The 19878-nt window shown below is 41.7% G+C and overlaps 2 protein-coding genes across 7 annotated transcripts; one reads left to right on the forward strand and one right to left on the reverse strand.

Moving 5' to 3' along the window:
• The first annotated feature begins 593 nt into the window (after window positions 1-593).
• Srsf10 (serine and arginine rich splicing factor 10) lies at window positions 594-12624 on the forward strand. 5 transcript variants are annotated; one of them, XM_090335564.1, is made up of 7 exons: window positions 597-805; window positions 3071-3175; window positions 6603-6706; window positions 7812-7974; window positions 8615-8668; window positions 8798-8899; window positions 11853-12624. In XM_090335564.1, the coding sequence occupies exons 1-7, from the start codon at window positions 741-743 to the stop codon at window positions 11911-11913; spliced, it is 654 nt and encodes a 217-aa protein (XP_090191690.1). In that variant the 5' UTR covers window positions 597-740; the 3' UTR covers window positions 11914-12624. The 5 variants fall into 5 exon arrangements, with proteins under 5 accessions (XP_090191689.1, XP_090191687.1, XP_090191690.1 ...); XM_090335563.1 differs by lacking the exon at window positions 8798-8899 and having other exon boundaries at window positions 594-805; window positions 8618-8668; XM_090335561.1 differs by lacking the exon at window positions 11853-12624 and having other exon boundaries at window positions 596-805; window positions 8618-8668; window positions 8798-9262.
• Window positions 12625-17795: 5171 nt separating this feature from the next.
• Window positions 17796-19345, reverse strand: Pnrc2 (proline rich nuclear receptor coactivator 2). 2 transcript variants are annotated; one of them, XM_090335567.1, is made up of 3 exons: window positions 19176-19345; window positions 18592-18785; window positions 17796-18326 (listed from the first exon to the last, which is right to left on the reverse strand). In XM_090335567.1, exon 3 carries the CDS (start codon window positions 18306-18308, stop codon window positions 17889-17891), a length of 420 nt encoding a protein of 139 aa, XP_090191693.1. In that variant the 5' UTR covers window positions 18309-18326; window positions 18592-18785; window positions 19176-19345; the 3' UTR covers window positions 17796-17888. The 2 variants fall into 2 exon arrangements, with proteins under 2 accessions (XP_090191693.1, XP_090191691.1); XM_090335565.1 differs by having other exon boundaries at window positions 18592-18789.
• Between the last annotated feature and the right edge of the window lie 533 nt (window positions 19346-19878).

A 19878-nucleotide genomic window follows, 5' to 3' on the forward strand; every position in this document is an offset into this window, starting at 1 on the left:
GAAGTCACTAGCAACCAATATACTCCACGCAATAGACACTAAAATGTGGCGCTGGGTCGCAGCCTCTGCTCCGTGGAGCACCCGGGTGGATGAGAGCAGAGGCCTGGGAGGACTGGGAGGACGTGGGCGGCAGGCCACTGGACAAAGCCAGGGGACCGAGCCTCTCCTCCCCCCAGGCAGTCAGTGCTAAGCCTGCTGGACGGCCAGGGCCGGCTTCCCGGGCGCGCTCCACTCCACTCCCGCGCGCGCTTGTGGGCGCGCGGGGCACTGTAGGGCAGGGTCTGGGCTCCAGTTTAGCCCCGGGGCTCACACGCCCGCTCCCGGATTCGGGGAGGAGGCGCGTGCCCTCAGAAAAGGGCGGGAAAACGAAGCGCTAAAGAAAGAAAGAGCGGAGCGGGGGGCGGGAGAAGCCGACCGTGCGGGAGGCCAATGAATGGGATCCCGGCAGCCGCGCGCGCGCGCCGGCTCTCGGGGTGCGCAGGCGCGCGACTGGCGATCTCGCGGGAAAGAGCCGTTGCCGGCAGCGTACAGACATATAAGGGGTCGGGGGAGGGAGGTCGAGGGCGGGGGGAGGAGAGTGGAGGCGGGAGTGAAGTCTCGCGAGAAGAGGCGGTTGCCTGAGAGGAGCCCTCTGGCTGTGTGCGTCTAAGGAGCCGCCGTCGTCGCCGCCGCCGCCGCCGCCGCGGACGGTTTCTCTCGCAGCCCGTTAGTGCGTCCGGGCGAGACTTCACGCCGCCGGCATGTCCCGCTACTTGCGTCCCCCGAACACGTCTCTGTTCGTCAGGAATGTGGCGGACGACACCAGGTAGGGACCGGTCTGGTACTCGGGGCCTGCGCGGGAGAAGCCATGGGTGCACGGCGAGAAGCCGCGGGCAGGGGCGGGGCGAAGATGGCGGGGCCCGCGCCCGCCTGGGCCCCCGACTAGGCCGCGCTGGGCGTCCGGGCCGCCGCGCGGGAGCGAGGGCAGCGCCCGGGACGCCTTTTCTGGGGCGGAGGGGGTCCCCCGGCTCCTCGTGGCGCAGCCGGCCCCGCAGGCCAGACTTCCGCTCCGCCTCCAGCTCCGCGCGGCCTCCCGGAGTGTGCACGCCCCCTCGCCACGGCAGGACACGGCGGCTGGTTTCTTTTTCTTCCCCCTCCTCCCAGCGAAGTATCTCCATTAAACTAACACTCTCGTGACATAACGGGATCGCGGGAGGGGACCGTGCGTCCGCGGTGGCTGCTCCTTCCCCGCCCAGCCTTCGCTGCCCACTCGTCCCCTCCCTCGGCCGTGGTACTGATGCTTCATCTGCAGCGAGGAGATGACGGGTGAGGGGTGAGCAAGGGTCGCTGGCTGGGGTTCCCTCCCCGCCCCCGTGGGCTGCACGGACCGGTGTCTCCCGGAAGTCCTCGTTACCTTTGTGACAGGGGCTTGTTGAGGAAGTCCCTCCCCCTCAGGACGCTGGCCGCTCGGTTAGATCCGTGCAGACGCCGTGGCTGGGCTTGGGGTTTTTTGGTCATTCCCTTCGTTATTCCGGATTACCTTCAGGATTTCGAGGACACTGTCACCTGGCATGTCCAGTTTCCCGAATCTGCGAGGTTTTTTGTGTGTGTGTTTTTTTTTTTCTTTTTAGGGTTTTTTTATGGGGGGGCGGGTAGGGTTAGGCTTGTGTGATTTACTTCAGACTTAAGACTTAACTAGAAAAGGTAGTAGAGATCCTTTTAGCGTCTTCTCACTCGTTAACTTTGAAACTGAACGGTGTAAATATAGTTAGGATTTTGATATTTTTCAGAGGTTCTCTTCTACTGTTGATTTTTATTAAAATGGTGTGGGATCCTGTCGACAGTTTGGGGAGTTGCTTGCCTAGCATGTACCCGGGTTCGATTCCTTGGTACCACATACATAGAAGAAAGCTGGAAGTGGTGCTGTGGCTCAAGTGGTAGAGAACTAGCTTGGAGTAAGGTCCAAGGACAGTGCTCAGGCCTTGAGTTCAAGCCCCACAATTGGCAAAAAATAAATAAAACATAGGAACTTAGTGCTGCCGTACTTTTTGTGAAAAAGGTCGAAGATTAAAAAAATTATTTGCAATGTGAAATAGCATTAATTACGCAAATTGTGTGCATCCATTCATGTCCATCCTGGGACTTGAACACTGGGCCTGAGTTCTGTTTCTGAACTTTTTTGCTGAGATTAGCATTCTTACCACTTGAGTTACAGCTGTGCTTCCAGTTTTTTAGTGCTTAATTGCTCAGCAGTCTTTGAATCTCAAGCCTCAAATCTCAGCCTCCCGAGTAGCTAAGATTACAGATTTTGACTATGTATCCCAGGATAGGCTCGAATTTAACAACCTCCTACCTCAACCTCGTAAGCAGGCATGTACCTCTTTGCTGAGCTCTACAAACTGCATTTAATCTTAAACATTCTTGGATTCTAACCTTCCTTGATTTTATATATATTTTTTTCCTGGATATTCTATCTCCCCTGGAGTTGAATTGGAGTGGGGGTCTTGACATGAGACATGGGTCTCTAGCTCTTTTTGCTTTACATTGTGCTTATATTTTTCTATTGTTTTTCTCCCTCCCCTTCTGCTTCCCTCACTTTTTCCCTTCTTCCTCTTCTCTCTCCTCCTCTTCCTCCCTCCCTCCCTCCCCTGAGTATTGAACTTTGGGCCTTGACTTCAGACATGTCCCCAACTTTACTTGGTTTAATCTTTTGAATAGGGTCTCTTTATGCCTGTGTTGGTTTTCTGTTAACACTAGTTAAGGCATTGGAATGAAAGACACGTACCAACACACTCAGCTTTTATTGGAAGAGATGGGTCCTCTTAAGTTTACTCTTGGACTGGCCTCAAACCTCACTCTTGATCTCAGCCTCCTGAGCAGCTAGGATTACAGAGAGGAGCCACCACGCCCTGCTTTAAAGTTGGTCCTTAATGTTGGATTTATAAAGGCTGGCCATATCAGGTTCTCCAAGGCAAGGATGGAGCTGAGATCCTTGGGGCCTTTCGTTGACGAAGGTATTGTTGGAAAGTATTGCTTATAAACTTTTAAGAGCATGATCCTAAATATTTGAGTTCTTTTTATGGTGTTCTAGGTCTGAAGATTTGCGGCGTGAATTTGGTCGCTATGGTCCAATAGTTGATGTGTATGTTCCACTTGATTTCTACACCCGACGTCCAAGAGGATTTGCTTATGTTCAATATCCTTTCTTCAGATGGCTGATTAGTGAGGGGTGTTGAAGTTTGAAATTCCAGTTTATGTAAGTGGTAATATCTAAGAAGTAGTTTATTTTTGTCCTCTAATAAATGTCTATGGCTTCAAATTTTTGAAAATTAATTCTGACTCACATTGCTCTTACTGTTTCTTAAAGTTAATCCAAATGTGATTAATTATTTAAATTCCCATCCATGCTGCTGAAACTCAAATCAATGAATATAATATATGTGATTGAAATTTGCTACCATCATTAATATAAGTCAATTAAAAGTTAATATGTTCTTGTGCTTAGCAATAAAGTTCAGTATTGTTTGTTAATTTGAATCACTTGATCAAAAACGAATTGTATAACAATGAGGTAAACTTCTTTAATATTGTCCCCTAATTTGCTGTCCTCTTGTTACCTCAGAATGTAAAGCTGTACAGTTATGGCGACCCCAAAGAGAAAGCATGAAAGAACCTTTAGAGTAGAGTTCAACACTTAAGGCAAGTAGACAAGCCAAAGACCTCTTAAGGATCAGGCTTGAAGAGAAGGGAGAGTTTGGGAAAAGAAAAATAAAGAAAAGCTGGAAGAAGGACAAGCCTAATGGGAGACAAAGCCTCGCTTTATCTACAGAGGGGGAAAAGGTTGTTTTTCAAAGTTAAAGATAAAGCCATCTGTCATATTTGGCCAAGCATCTCATGACAAGTCCTTCTGACAAGCACTAAAAGAGTTAAAGGTCAAGATGAAGTTGAATGATGGCCAAGATTAAAGGAGTCATACCTGATGTATCCTACGGAATTAACTTTTTTCTTTTCTTTCTTTCTTTTGTTTTTGGTTAATGTTTTATAAGCAGTTACTTTTCAGAATTCTGGTTTGGTGTAGTGACAAAACTGTAATTCATTTGTGTGGGCCTATGATATGATTGTGGTCTTGGGTAAATGCACTTTCTCTGAGCCTTTCAAGTTAAAATATAACAAGGTCTAACATTGTTAAGCTTCATTTTGGCATATTTGGGTTTTAGATCAAGTGATCAGAGGCTCTTTTTAGTAAGTAGCATGAGAACCCTATCTAAGGAGAGGTAGGTGCATGTTCTATGGGCCACTTAGAAATATCTCTGGCAGTCTTACAGGGTCAGCTCTACTAGCATTAAAAAGGGATGGATTTTGGGCTGGGATTTTGGCCTAGTGATAGACTGCTTGCCTAGCATGCATGAAAACCTGGGTTTGATTCCTCGGTACCACATATGTAGAAAAAGCCAGTAGTGGTGTTGTGGCTCAAGTGGTAGAGTTCTAGCCTTGAGAAAGCCCAAGGCCAGTGCTCAGGCCCTGAGTTCAAGCCCCAGGACTGGCCTTAAAAAAAGGTGGGGGGTGGATTCTTAAATGGCTGCTAGGAACACACATACTCCTAGTAATTTCTAGAGTCCTTAAACTCTGAAGCCTGTTGGTCCTGTACTCCTTTAGCACATGATCATTTGGCCCTGAGTGTGTTGCAGAAGGCCTTCTCTGGTGTGGGTACCTAATCCAGATCTATGGGAAATTGATCCTTGACCCAGAGTTTCAAATGACTTTGCTTCCCTTCAGTGAGATCATCTCCCTACAAAACAAAGATTTGGGCTGTGAACTACACAGGAGGAATTCTTACCACTTAAAGTCAGTGAGTCTCTTGTCACTTTCAGGTTGTCATGTCCTAGTAACACTTGGAAGGAAAGGCTACTTGCACAGAGTCAGTGATCATGGACTGCTTTGGGAATCGTTTACATAAGCCTGTTAGAAAGAATAATAGCTTTTTCTAGCTTGGAAAATGAAACTATAGCTCTATATTGTCATTTACAAAGTTCATCTGATTTTACCTGGTTTAGGATGGCCTTGAAACAAGTGTTTGCAGTAGTTTAGCTCAGCATTATGTGATACATGAGACAAGTGATGGTAAATGAAGTCCAGGTAGAGTGATAGTGCTTTGTAGGTCTTCCTGTAGTTGTAAAATAGTTCAAAAGAAGTAAGTAATAAGCTATCAGTTTCATTATCAATTACATTTTTACTCTTCTCTACTTGATTCTGTTCCTAAATTAGTCTTTTCTTCCTTTCCCTGGCTTAACAGGAAAAGTATAGACCTTTGCTGTCTAGCCTAGAATCCTGATTTTGAGGACAGCATCAGAGGGTGCTTGGTTCTTGTTAATCTTTCTAGCTTTTGATATAAATTCTCTTAAAAGTCATTTTTTGTCTCTGGGTAACAAAAAGAGAGCATATCTATAAGTAAATCATTCCTTTTCATTACTTTAAAGCCTGAATGCAATTAACGTTGAAGGAATTAGGTTACAGTATTTGTGGCCCTAGATGCTCCATTAGCCTTTTCATGTTGAGTGCCTGGTTATTTAGGATTTGAGGAATGTTCTTCCAGTTAACCTACTGGAGGAGAGAGCTGGAAACTATAGTCTTAATTTGTTCTATGATAAAACATGAGAAGTTTGAAATGGATGTCACTTCAGGAGTGTTTTCTAAATTAGCTCTCCAAATTTGTGCTATTATTTGTTCACAGATTTGCATTTGAAATAAAAATGGGCGGGCCAATATAGGAATTTTTAGGATTGAATGAAAATTAAACCCAAAACTAGCCTCGCTCCCTTTCAAAGCTTAAGTGTATACCTCGCTTCTTAGAGCTGTGTTTGGAGAGAGTAACTAAACATAGTACTATCACTAACATGAGCAGAGAGGACAATGCAGCTAGCTTCTCAAGTTAAAATCAAATGCCAGTTGTCTCTATTGCTACTTAACACTGTTAGATATTATCTTGAAATTAAGTTGGAAACCAGTCTGAGAACTACTTCTTTATAGGACACTGTATGTCTAGTGTTGAACTTCAGCCTCTCCAGTGTAGGAATCCTTAAAATGAGTCTGCCTGGATGTAATGTGCATTTGGTGTCATGGTTGTTTGACTGTTGACTGACTGAATACCCACAAGAAGCTAGCTTGCTTGTTCTCCCTGAGTCCTGAAAGGTACTCAGCTATATGAATAAATAGTATTAGCTATATCTGACAAAAATTCAAAATTAATGTTTACATCTTTTCTAAGTTAAGGTGTATTTTTGCTTGCTTACACAAGAACTATTGGTGTTTTCATTTGAAATGAATACAATTTAAGAAATTCTACTTTAGTGCCCAACATAGAATTGACCAACTTTGGTTTTCTTCCTACTGTGAGAAAAGTTCTAGTAGATCTTGGTAGTTCAGTTATAGCAGGTCTTATTGCAATGTGTTTCTAAATCATTTGTCTTAAGCAATCACAAGTGCTTTTATTGCTCTGGTGGTTATCAAGTAGTAAATAGGATGGTTGGCTTTCTAGAGATGGTGAACTATTCCAGACTTACCAACTGAACTTTCATTCATTATCAAAGTTTACAAAACTTCCCAAGCCCCTTAACATGTAGCACATTTGAGGATGTTCGTGATGCTGAAGATGCTTTACATAATTTGGACAGAAAATGGATTTGTGGACGTCAAATCGAAATACAGTTTGCACAGGGAGATCGGAAGAGTAAGTACCTTATGACTGACATATGTATAATGTCTTAAGATTTCTTGGAAGTATTTGGATCTCTTCAAAACTCAAAAGGATCCCTTTTACATAATACCGGGCAAGATACCAAAAGACGCTAAAAGATAGAAATTAAAATAGTTTCTGTGAGACCATTTAGTTAGTCACAGATTACTGATAATTTCTCTAGTTCTTGAAATCTGGATAGTGTCTGTCTTAAAATTTGAATCAGAATGATGACCAGATGTGTAGGTTTCTATGAGCAATTATGTGTTAGTTCTCCTTTGCTTTTCTGTGTCATTGTCTTTCAGAACTGCATAATTAAATATTATTACATTTTGGTGCTGCTGCACATACTCATAGGCCAGATTTAGAACTTCAAGTACTTCTCTGGTATAAATCTCTGTAGTCAAAGGTAGGTATCTTACGTTGGACAGCATGCTAGATTGTGAGATGACTTGGAAAAAGAAAATAGGAGGAATGTTAGAGGGGTTTTTCGTTTGTGTGTTTTTTTTGTTTTTTTTTTGTTTTTTTTGGAGAAAGCAGTTCTGATACATATCCTGAAAATAAGTGCCTGAACTTAATACTCTTTTTTTTTTTTTTGGCCAGTCCTGGGCTTGAGCTCAGGGCCTGAGCACTATCTTTGGAGTTTCTCAAGGCTAGAAGCTCTACCACTTGAGCCTCATCACCATTTCCGGCTTTTTTTCTATGTATGTGGTACTGAGGAATTGAACCCGGGTCTTCGTACATGCTAGGCAAGCACTCTACCCCTAGACCAAACTCCCAGCCCTGAAGTTAATATTCTATAACATTAATGGGGACCAAGACATGTGAAAGGGTATCAATATATGTGAATTAATGCACCTTCTATCTGGCAAATATCATGTAACCCTTTTATTAATTACAATAAAAAATATTAAAAAAAATTCTATAACATTGACCCAATCCACCCAAGGAAGGAAGGCAAACTTATTCAGGTCTGCATCTCACACAAAAACAAGACATTACACACTTCCTTGGTATAAGGGAAGAAGAAAGTATAACTCATTTTGTGGGTTTAAACACTGTTAATGTTTCTAAGCATTTCTGTTCTGTGTGTTCCTAGCACCAAATCAAATGAAAGCCAAGGAAGGGAGGAATGTGTACAGCTCTTCACGCTATGATGACTATGACCGATACAGACGTTCTAGAAGCCGAAGTTATGAGAGGAGGAGATCAAGAAGTCGATCTTTTGATTACAACTATAGAAGATCTTATAGTCCTAGAAAGTAAGTGTGACACACGGGGTTTTTTGGATTGGTTTGTTTGTGTGTGTGTGTGTGTGTGTGTGTGTGTGTGTGTTTGTTTTTTGGGTTTTTTTTTTTTTTTTGCCAGACTTGGGCTTGGGCTCAGGGCCTGAGCACTGTCCTTGGACTTTCTTAAGGCTAGAGCTCTACCACTTGAGCATCAGCACCACTTCCAGCTTTTTTCTATGCATGTGGTATCGAGGAATCGAACCCGGGTATTTTGTGCATGCTAGGCAAGTACTCTACCACTAGGCCAAACTCCAGCCCTGGATTTTTTCTTTTAAGCAGCTGTGTGGCCAGATGTGACTTGTGCCTCTAGTCTCAGCTACTCAGAAGGCAGTGGTGGGAGAATTTGGAATTTGAGACTAGCCTATGCAGCAGACACAGTCTCAAAAAAGATGTGTTTTGTTTTCATTTTTGTTATTTTTGTCGATCCTGGGGCTTGAACTCTTGGCCTGGGCCCTGTCCTTGATCGTTTGCAATTTTTTACCTTTCTGTTTACTTGGAGTTGTATATGTCAAGTATTTCATTGAGAAAATAGTTTAGTGTTCCATTTTTAAATGAATTAAGACTCTGTAAATAGACATTTGTCACTGTTTGCTTTTTCTGATGTGCTTTTTAGCAGTAGACCAACTGGAAGACCACGGCGTAGCAGAAGCCATTCCGACAACGATAGGTAAATAACTTTGCTTTGAGAAAGACTATATTTTTCGTTTCACAGTGAACTTTTTCTCTAAAAATAACTAATTTGATTAATATAGAATCTAATTTTTACTCTAATTGTATCTCTCCTCTGTTTTGAAAGATTCAAACACCGAAATCGATCTTTTTCAAGATCTAAATCCAATTCAAGATCACGGTCCAAGTCCCAGCCCAAGAAAGAAATGAAGGCTAAATCACGTTCTAGGTCTGCATCTCACACCAAAACTAGAAGCACCTCTAAAACAGATTCCAAAACACATTATAAGTCTGGCTCAAGATATGAAAAGGAATCAAGGAAAAAAGAACCACCTAGATCCAAATCTCAGTCAAGATCACAGTCTAGGTCTAGGTCAAAATCCAGATCACGGTCGTGGACTAGCCCTAAGTCCAGTGGCCACTGATAGTTTAAACCAGGATACTTTTTAGGCATGTATCACTCATTTATTCATAGTTTGGTATACTTAAATTATCAGGAGTACAATGTTGCAATGATGCATAAAAAACACTTGTTAGTTTTCCCTGTAGCAGGCAATGGTTATAATTAAAATGATATGGTGTTGAGAAGCCACTCTTAAGAGTCCGGTTTGTTTAATGTTATGGGCAGCTACCAATTTGTGGTGTCTCTGTATATTTTTGTAAAGATTCTCATTTTTTATGCTTGAAGTCTTGGTGAAAAGATGTTGGTTGACCATAATTTGCAACATTGTCTTAAAATAAATTTTCATATTAATATTTGGTAGAACTGTTAACCTAGAAATGTAGCTTGCTAATAAGATAGAATGATACAAAAGTGAAGTTGTAGCCACATTACAACACTTGATGCTCAGACACATTTAGGTTCAGGGTGGACCTTTATGTCTAGTCATAATGTCTAGGCCTGTGATAAGTTTATTTATGATGCAGTATGGAATCGTTTTTTGTTAACCCCACTGTCTTGGGGAATGATGCCAACTGGGTCAAATAGCATTTTCAGGAAAATTTGAGTTTTTCACTGAAACATGGAGCCTTTACTGTTTTGTTTTGTTTTCTAATATTTGCAACAGAAAAACTCCCTTTAAAATTTGAGTTAGTCGATGACGGCAGAAATAATTTTAAGGGGAAAGGGATGTTTTTATGTAGTCATTTTTCAATTTAAGGAATGTTGTTACTTAGTTTTCTTACTGTTATTAGAAGCATTAGATAGATTCAAAGTAGGTTTGTGTGCGTGCGTGTGTGTAGTATAAAAATAACTGAATTTTGATGCTTAGAGCACTTGGCATGTGCATTTGTAAACGTTTGCCTGCCTCTTTATGTGGGAGGCTTGCTCTTCACACCTCAGTTTATTTAATGTGAGGCAAGTTGAAAGACACTCACATCCTAGCTGATTCTGTGGTGCCACGAAACAGTAATTTTGGAAAAAGGATTAGTTTTATGCAAGAGCTTCATCTCTTAGTTTTTGATTATCATTGTAGTATCTGGCTCAAAATGAAGAATATCCTTTACTATTTATAATTTCTAATAGTTCTCTGAAACATTTGGGAAGTAATAAAAAAGTGACTTGAAATGTCCAGTACCATTTCAGAGTAAAAGTTAGCATCTTTGAAAATCTCAGACTGCTTGCTTGCAGATATGAGTAAGAAATACTGTGGGGAATTTATTTCTTTAGGAGGATTACTTTAAAGTTTTGGTTTTAGAGGTCTAGGGCCCTGCCTGTAAAGAACAAAGATGGTTTTTAATAGTTTGTGGAATGTGTTTAAAGGATTGATTCTAGAACCTTTGTATATTTGGTAGTATTTCTAACTTTGGTTTCTTTATTGTTTGCAGTTAATGTTCATGTTCTGCTATGCAATCATTTATATGCACGTTTCTTTAATTTTTTTTTTTTTTTAGATTTTCCTGGATGTATAGTTTAAACACAGTCTATTTAAAACTGTAGCAGTAGTTTGCAGTTCTAGCAAAGAGGAAAGTTGTGGGGTTAAACTTTGTATTTTCTTTCTTATAGAAGCTTCTAAAAAGGTATTTTTATATGTTCTTTTTAACAAATATTGTGTACAACCTTTAAGACATCAATGTTTGGATCAAAAACAAGACCCAGCTTATTTTCTGCTTGCTGTAAATTAAGCAAACATGCTATAATAAAAACAAAATGAAGGAAATAATGATTAACTGGAATTATTATAGTATTGGATCTGATTTTAATTAACAATGGAAATAATTCTTTATAGACTTAGAAATATTCTTAATCAGTGATACGTTAGGGTTAGAAATATTCTCAGTGATGCTTTAGGCACAACTTAACTTTGGAAATGAAACCTGACTGAAAGCTACATCTTTTCCAGAGTACTTAAGACTTCCTGTCTCAAAGTTGTTTTATAATTGCTTTTAGGTTAAGCAACTTGAGATTTTATTCAAAAGTGTTAAGATACATCCAAGTAAAATTTGGACCAGTTGATTATACGTTTATCCTTTCCTTAGGTGGATCATTAATTCTGCTCTCTTCCTAAACAAGATACAGTTAAAATTCTTTCACTGACTGTTGGTGAGCGTTTATTATGTGATGTTAATCACTTTGGGGAAGTGATCTAGGTATTTTGTAGATTTAATTCTATATATTTTAATAGTAATTAACTAGAACTGATAATTTGTTATTGGAGATGTGCCAGACACTGCCTAAGAGGCTGTGTTGACTCATTCACCCTTCACAAAACCCTAGGAAGAAGATGGTTTTCTTTTTTCCAAATATTGTTTCTAAAACTTCACACTGACTAGTAATTGAAATCATAAATGTTAGGATCCTATTGATACATGGTGAGGATTGTTGTACAGTATTGAGTTTTAATCTTAGATATATGTCTGGCACTGGACTGTGTATTGTCAACACAAAAAAAATTAAAGGCTGAAACTTTGCCTCTCTTTTTAAGATCTCTGGATTTTTTTTTTTTTTTTTTTTTAAGCCAAGTAAGCAAGACAAAAAGCAAATGCTTGTGAGAAAGGACAGGTGCTACATAGAATTGGGCTGTTAAATTACAACCCAGAGGGAAAGACCTGGGAACTACTGTAACTATCTCTTGAGAATTTGGCCCAGTAAGCTGCTACATCCAGTCAACTAACAAATTCCTGTATACCACAGAGAAGAATAAAGAAAACCAAACTGACAAAACATCCTTCTTTTATTTAAGACCAAACTGCAGCTGGAATACCCAGTACAGTTCTGCTTACTACACTTCAAGAAAGATCTGAAAGCGGAAAAAGAACCAAAGAAGGGCAGTTCAAGCGACCAAAGGGTGGGTGGAAGGTGCTGCAGTATGAATACTGTACGAATATTTTGACTCTGGTCTGAAAAGATAAAAAGAATTATCGAAACTACATGGAATAATTGAAGTCCCTTCAAGTTTGAAAGTAAGCATTTTAGGACAAATAAAAGGCAATTCAATTTTGTACTTATGGAAACCAATCCCTAAATATGAACAGATTTATCTTGATTCATAAGTTAATGGACTCTAGGATGTCTGGACATGGAGGAAGACAGCCGCCACAGTCTCCTATGGTGCCTCTATTGGTCTGTCTTAAACCTGAATTGAGTGGGGGAAAAGTATGGTCCAATATAAACTTTCTTGGTTGTCTCTTAAAACTCAGTTACATTTATGCCATTATTGGCAAGTCTTGCCTTGTTTATTCTGGTGCCAGTATTTTCTGCTTAAAACACTCTGTTGGCATCTGAGTTTATTTACTTGTATATAACATGCAGTTTACATCTTTAACCACTGTTTCCCAGATAAATCCCAGTTATACTTGACATCCAGCTGAAAGGGCCTGTCTCTTCTCACCTCTTCCTAGTCACTGTGTTCAGCAAATATTTAATGTGCCCTTAGTGTGAACAAAACATTTTACTGGATAACTGAGGAATGTAGATAATAAAACTGAGCACAAAAATCTAGTGGGTCATTACCATGTGCCTCATGGTTCTGGATTGTCATTTTATACCATTCATATCCTCATGTAATTGTAGAACCCAATATCATATCAAGGATAATTTTATGGTTATCTAGGATCTAGAAGTATCCAGTATTTCTGCTGTTTGCATCCCATTAATCTAATAAACTCACTTATTGTACAGTGGCTGTATATATTCTGTTAAACTGCCTCAAGCATATAAGAAAATAATCCTCAAAATGAGTAACTTTGCATTAGACATAAGAGAACCTAGGTGCTATATTTAGATTTGGGGGCAGACAGCTCTTACTCTAGCTGATTTAATATATTCTGTAAGACAAAAATGTTGGCCAAATTATACTTTCTATTGATTCACATGTACATTTTATAGGCGACACAACTATATAGTAAATAAATACCTCCTATAGTGTTTCAAAACATTTCAGGTTTCTTGGCTCCTTATTAGACTATTAGGCTATAAAGTTGTATCATACATTGATCCCATCACATTTGATTTTTGTTGAATTTCATAAGTTTTGAAAAATGTAAAATGCACATAGCTGGAGGTATAGCATGTAGGCCCATTTTTTTTTAATTAGTCTAATGTCACAGATGGTAAATAACAGGTTAACAGAGTCCACAGATTTTAACTTGGTTCATTGTTGCTGTTTTGATCAGCTTAGAAGCTGGTTTTATATCTTTATTTTCAAAGAGATAATACGTATTTATATATCTAGAGTTTACTAGAGCAGAATTACAAAATGTAAAAATATACTTCATACCTTTACTTTGAATTAGTGGTTCTTAAAGGTAGAGCTGTTTTCATAGTTTGTCCTCAGTCCATTTACTTTTGAAGTTAAGATGTTTCAGAGGGAAGAGCTAAGTTCTTTTTGGCAAACAATATTGTTATTACTAACAATAATACTAAAGTTTTAAATGTAAATCAGAATGACCTATGTGGGCTGGGAATGTGGCTTAGTGGTAGAGTGCTGGCTTAGTGATAGAGTGCTTGCCTAGCGTGCTCGAAGCCCTGAGTTTGGTTCCTCAGTACCACATAAACAGAAAAGGCCAGAATTAAGGGTAGAGTGCTAGCCTTGAGCAAAAGAAGCTTGGGAACAGTGCCCAGGCCCTGAGTTCAGGCCCCAGGACTGGCCAAAATAAATAAATATAACTTACATTGTATATTATATATATTATATATATAATAATGTTGCGGTTTTTGGCAGCTGTTAATTGCAGTGAATTGTCTGCCTTTTGTGGTTTCCATGTATGCTAAAAGCTGTTGATACTGGGCACCTGCCAGGCACATGTCTAATGCTTTTCACATATTCCTACTTAACACTCCTGGACAATGGGTGCTATTTCCATACATGAGAAAGTTGTCCTTCATGGAATCCTACCTACCATGTGACAGGCTTTTTGCATATACTGTTCCATTCTACCTTGTAAAACAACACTTTTCGGGTGAGAAAAGATAAATAGAATCCAAGATCTCCTAGGTTTGGGGCTGTTAAATACTAGAATCCCCATCTTTTCCAAATTAGGGAATTTTCATTGTAATATTTGACCATGTTTCTTTTAGTCCCAAGATTATATTTTGGCATGGGAAGGCTAGGATTTGAGCAATAGTTGGGACTTTTTAAGAGGATCATGAAGATTTAGGAGTCAGAAGAATGAAATGTTTTACAGTAATGGTTTGATAAAATAGGTGATGAAGGCAACCTGTTTGTCTTCAGCTATTAATATCTACAAGATATCCTGCTAGTCATGGAAAACGACTCCTTGGGTCTTTTCCTCTACCCTCTCAATAGTGTTGGTTGTATGACATGTATTTGTAAAGCAGTTTCACTTGTGTTAAGATGGAATAAAAAGTGAGGCATGTAAATTAACTGACAGCAATTTGTAAAGTAAAAGGCCTTTGTAATCTAGTTTTTTTGCAGATTTTTTTTGAATGCTGGAGAAATAATAAACTGGTCTAGGAGCAAAACAAAAATCTTGGTTTTCTTTAGATTTTGCTCTATTTCAAAGATATGACTACCCTGGTAGACTTTCTCATTTGTGTAAAAGGCTTTATTTAAAATTGCTGTGTGGTGCTGGTGGCTCAAGCTGTAATCCTGGCTACTTAGGAGGCTGAGATCTGAGGACAACAGTTCAAAGGCAATTCAAGTAGGAAAGTCCATGAGAGAGACTCTTGGCTCCAGTTAACCACCAGAAGTGGTGTGGCTCAGAGTGAAAGTAGATAGTAAGCTAATCTTGGACAAGTGTCTGCCTTGAGTTCAAGTCCCACAACTGACAAAAAATAAGTTGCCTAAAAGACTAACTTTAAAAACTGGAAGTGAGCTGGGATGTAGCTCAATGGCAAATCCCCAGTAACAAAAACGGCAAGAAAAAGAAAGGAGGGGCAGGGAGTGTGGCCTAGTGGTAGAGTGCTTGCCTAGTATGTATCAAGACCTGAGTTCAACTCCTTGGTACCACATACACAGGCTGGAAGGGTTGCTGTGGGTCAAGGATAAAGTCTTAGCGTTGAAAAAGCTCAAGGACAGTGCCCAGTCCTCAAGTACAAGCCCTAGGACTAGCAAACTGGGAAGCTTGCAAGTATAGCTAAGACCCTTTGCCCTCTTTGATGTATTGGAATGTTTTACTGGAATCTCAGAGGTTGTGGACCTGGATCTCCTCATCTGTGGCCCTGCACACGTTGCATCACTTCTCTTAACCCCATTAGTTTGGGGAAATCATGTCCCCACCTTCTGAAAGCTAGCCAGAACTTTCATTTCAGTGTTTAAGGTATGAGATTCATATCACCAACCAAAAATTCAGGTTACCCTTACTCATTAACCAAAAGCCTCTACGGCCCTACATTTGACAACTTTTACCAGGATATCAGTTTTTGATCTTTTGAAACGTAAGTATGTGTGGGTGATTATTTTCTACTTTGCCTAGGTAGCCTTGCTCTGAGCTACTAAGATCCTTCCAACTACCTCTCCCCTGAAATACCATTGGGTGATCTTTTCCTTGTAGGGGTTCCTTGTGTAACTATACCTAAGGGTTCTTGGCAATTTGAGTTCTTTTGTGCTAACTAAACCTGTTTTCAAAACCTTGGAAATTTTTCAAGTGTTCCATTTTTACTTAACTCTGGTGGGAAAGAAGAGTTACGAGAAACTTAGTTGCCTTGCTGTCAAGCTAAACAGCAAGTTAGCCTTTATCCAGCCAGCGTTCTCATCACTCCAGTTCGTTACGTGCATTCTAAGAATAAAGATTAGGCATGTTACTTAAATAAGACACTGGGGAGGGGATTTAAAAGTTTTATTTCATGTTTTGAATTCACATGTAAAGTACTATATGAACTTATTCTGTTAGGATATCCAGTATTTATCTGGAGAAAATACACAACTTAGGTGTTTTGCTTTCTCAAAGTATCAAATTAGCCAGGCACTAGTGGTTCACACCTGTAGTCCTAACTACTTGGGAGGCTGAGATCTGAGAATGGCAGTTCAAAGCCAGCCTAGGCAAGAAAATCTATGACATTCTCATTTCTAAGCACCAAAAAAAAAAAAAGCCAGAAGTGGAGCTGTGGCTCAAGTGGTAAGAGTGCTAGACTTAAGCAAAAGCAGCTGGCACAGCACCCATATCCTGAGTTCAAGCCCCAAGACTGCCTCTCCTCCCCCCCCCCCAAAAAAAAAAGTCAAATTAGAAAACAGGACATTTGGGCCAGGAGCGTGGACTAGTGTGGTAGAATGTTTACCTAGCATGCACGAAGCCCTGGGTTCAATTCTTCGGTACCACATACACAGGAAAACCCAGAAGTGGTGCTGTGGCTTAAGTGGTAGAATGCTAGCCTTGAACAAAAAGTGTCCAAGGACAGTGCCCAGGCCCCGAGTTCAAGCTCCAGAACTGACAAGAAAAAAGGCATTGTCTTGTAAATTGGCCCACATAAGTGGTAAAAACAGTTATTGGGTTTCATCTTTTACATTAGCCTCTTACCCCACCCCTTTGTTATACCTAGTCCTGATTGGGAAAAAATATATATATATATATATGTATGTATGTATGTATTGAAAGTCACTAGGACCAGGTACAAGAATTGGTGAAAGCCAAAATGAATCTTTGGGTTTAAAATTGAGGTGGGAGGATCCTGTACTGCATTTTACATCTCTCAAAAATAGAAGTGTTTAGCAGCTTAAAACTTTCAGTATAACACTAGGGTTTACTTTGTAGTATACAACCAAATCAATTTTGAATACACGGCACTTAGCACAAGGGCAAACTAAAAACACAGGGACCTTTAAAATTAGGCCATAGCATAAAAACAGTCCATGATCTTACAGTCTGTAAATTCATACTAAAAATAAGTATTTTGTAGGATAAAAGCCAAGAAAAGTTGACACATGCTACAGGCTTATTACATGGCTCTTTCTTCCCTCAGTACTTAAAACTTTCACATTATATAATTCCCTATTAAGCTAGCTTTGCAGGGATGTGAGGCCAGGTCACTGTGAAAATAGCATGTACAGTGCTATGATATAAACATAAACATGTTCTTCAGAACTACTATGTGGCTTGAAGCTGGTGGCTCACACACCTGTAATCCCAACTACTCAAGGAGGTTTAGGATTTTACAATCTCATTTCAAAGCCAGCCTAGGCAGGAAAACCCATGACTATCTACAATCAACCACCAAAAAAGCCAGAAGCAGAGCTGTGGCTCAAATGGTAGAGCACTAGCCGTTAAAGGCCCAGGACAGACAAAAAACTGGTGCATCTATTGGCATACACCTATCTACTATATTTAAGAAATCAGACCACTGGGGTCTACTGTGCTCATTCTAATAAACCCCAAGCATCAGTACACATTTACTGCTGTACAATTCAGTAAAATGTTGCTACTATTAAGGAAAATTCACATTTTCTTCTGGCAGTGCGTTAAGCTATTGGCATTAAGCTTTCAAATGTCTTCAATCTTTGTACATCTTTACAAGTAAACCTGACCTACAAACCTTAAATTGCTCTCTCCCCCAATAGAAAGATGAATAATTTCTTTAACATTCCTCCCATATCTAAACTTCAGTGGTCTAACTCAAAAAGTTACTCAGTTGAGAACACTTACTCCCAAGTACGTTTAGTTATCTGAAGTTTCACTGGTACTATTACACAGTGCACATAAAAACATGATATAGCCTATACTTTTACATCATTAACAGTTTTACATAAATAGATTCATTCTCTAATGAAATGTGAGACAGGTCAAGCACCATTTACAATTGTGGCTAAATTTAAACAGTAATCTTAGACCTGTACTTTAAGTAAGGTTTTCAGTTGAAAAGTCATTGTTTCCTTATCTGAAGGATTCAAGGACACAGGAACCCAGTGGCTGGGTGGCTTCGGGAGAACACTTGGAGATGGTGTCACACTGAATTTGGCTCCAGCATAATTCTGGTTAGTTTGAGACTTAAAAAGTAAGCTAGGACTTGTTAAGTCAGAGTTCCAACCTGGATTATTTGAGATGTTTTTGGTCTTCCCCCCATTTTGCATGGCTTGCCGCGTAGCTGCTGGCGAGTTATAATCCTGCCCTCTTTCTTTTTTCATATGAACAGTCTTCATCTGGGAATTCTGATCCTTGGTCTTCTGTCTGTTGAGCTGTGGTTGGTTCTTACTAACATTTCTAGATTGAGGGTCTGGAATGTCATACCTCTCTCCACCACCCATCTTCAGCTTCTGTGTCACCTGTAAGTAAACATACTGAATAGAATTCCAATGTAAAAAAAAAAAAAAGGAGGATCTTGGGGAAAACTAAAGAAGGGAGTGGGGGAAGCAGGCTATATTCCGCTGCTCAGACTCTCTCAAAAACTCATTTATGCCCAGCTTGTACTTCCTTGCCTAAGAGTGGAACTTACCCACAAATCTGAATGTAATCCTATGCAATTCACGGTTTAGGATGGGAGCATCTTAAAATACCACACTTCCTGCTTTGGAATGTGAATTTTCATACCTTTCAGTCCGCTTTTCAGATTGCTGGGTTTCCACCTGGACTCTTCTTTGCAGCCAAGCCCAGGATAATAGGTGTTGCTTTCTACAGGATCCTTTTCTTTGTCTCAAAACAGAAGTTTTCATGGGCCAATCTGCCGAGTTTAGCCTAAGAACTGAGGCCAACATCTGAGTCTCCTCAGCACACAAGCTTGAGTCCTGGCTAGAAAAATAAAGATTTCAATTCAAAATCACGGGGAAAAGGGAAATACCAAAGAACGGCCCTTTGCTTAAGGTGTCCTAAAGATGGCTTTCTTAAAGTGACCTCAAGTCTGGATTTCATCTGCAATCAACCTAGAAATGCCCGAGCCTCACGGGCCAAGCAGGAAGTTCTTAGGAAAGGTGCGCCGGGCTGGAGAGCACCGCTGGCGCCCGAGGCCCGCGCCGCGGCGAGGAAGCGGGGCTCCGGGGGAGGCGCTGCTGCTCCGCCGCCGCCGCCGCCGCCGCCGCCCCGGGGAAGCCCGGCTTCGGGCCTCGGAGTCGCCCGGGACGCGGGGCCTGGGAAGGCCCTGCCCGCCGCCGCCACCACGGCGGGGCCGCCGCACTCACCGACTTGGAACCCTCGCGACGGCAGTGGCTGCCTTCCGAGGTCGAGGCCTCCTCCCTTCCAGGCGGAAACGGAGGCTCGGAGGGAGTGCGGCCGCGGACACCGACGAGCTGGCTGAGGACGGCCTGCGCCTCCGACCCGACTCCTGCGGCCCCTGCCTACAAAATGGAGACGGCGGCGGCCCGAGGGCTCCGCGGCCAACCAGAGGCGCGGCTCTCCGGATCAGCCAATGGGGGTAGAGGCACCGCCCGTTGGGGGTGCGGCCGAGGCGAGACGGGAAGCCGCCTGTTGCTGGGCGGCGGGCGGAGGCGCCCGGGGGATTGAAATCCTGCGGGAGGAGCAATCGGGGAATAACCAGCGGCCACGCCTTCTCCGAGCCCGGCCGGCGCCGGGACCCCGACGAGAAGGGGGTGCCCCAGAGCTCGCGGTGGCCCCCGGCTCCTCACTAGCGCCCCGCAGGTGTGCGGAAGAGGGCTCGGGCCCACTGGGCCGAGCGAGTCCGGACTGGGCGGCGCCTGACGTCACCGCCGCCCCTGACGTCACCGCGCCCCCCAGCGCCCCGCCCGCGAGCGCTGCTCGCGCACCCGAAGCCGTGGTTGGGGGAGCAGGCCTGCTCGGGTTGCTTTTCCCTGGCGAAAGGGTGCCAGAAACGCGCAGCGAAGGGAACGTGCGCCACTTCCTTGGAGTAAATAACCCAGAAGCGAA

The sequence above is a fragment of the Megascapheus bottae genome, chromosome 6 (genome assembly GCF_031878675.1).
Source record: "Megascapheus bottae isolate mThoBot1 chromosome 6, mThoBot2.hap1, whole genome shotgun sequence".
Lineage (NCBI taxonomy): Eukaryota > Metazoa > Chordata > Mammalia > Rodentia > Geomyidae > Megascapheus > Megascapheus bottae.

Bases quoted from the DNA above. Each gene is read 5' to 3' on its own strand.
- Srsf10 (XM_090335560.1), top strand. From the start codon at position 741: ATGTCCCGCTACTTGCGTCCCCCGAACACGTCTCTGTTCGTCAGGAAT. The intron at 6,707-7,811 runs GTAAGTACCTTA...GTGTGTTCCTAG, and splicing joins TGCACAGGGAGATCGGAAGA to CACCAAATCAAATGAAAGCC. The intron at 8,669-8,797 runs GTAAATAACTTT...CTGTTTTGAAAG, and splicing joins AGCCATTCCGACAACGATAG to ATTCAAACACCGAAATCGAT.
- Pnrc2 (XM_090335567.1), bottom strand. From the start codon at position 18,308: ATGGGTGGTGGAGAGAGGTATGACATTCCAGACCCTCAATCTAGAAAT.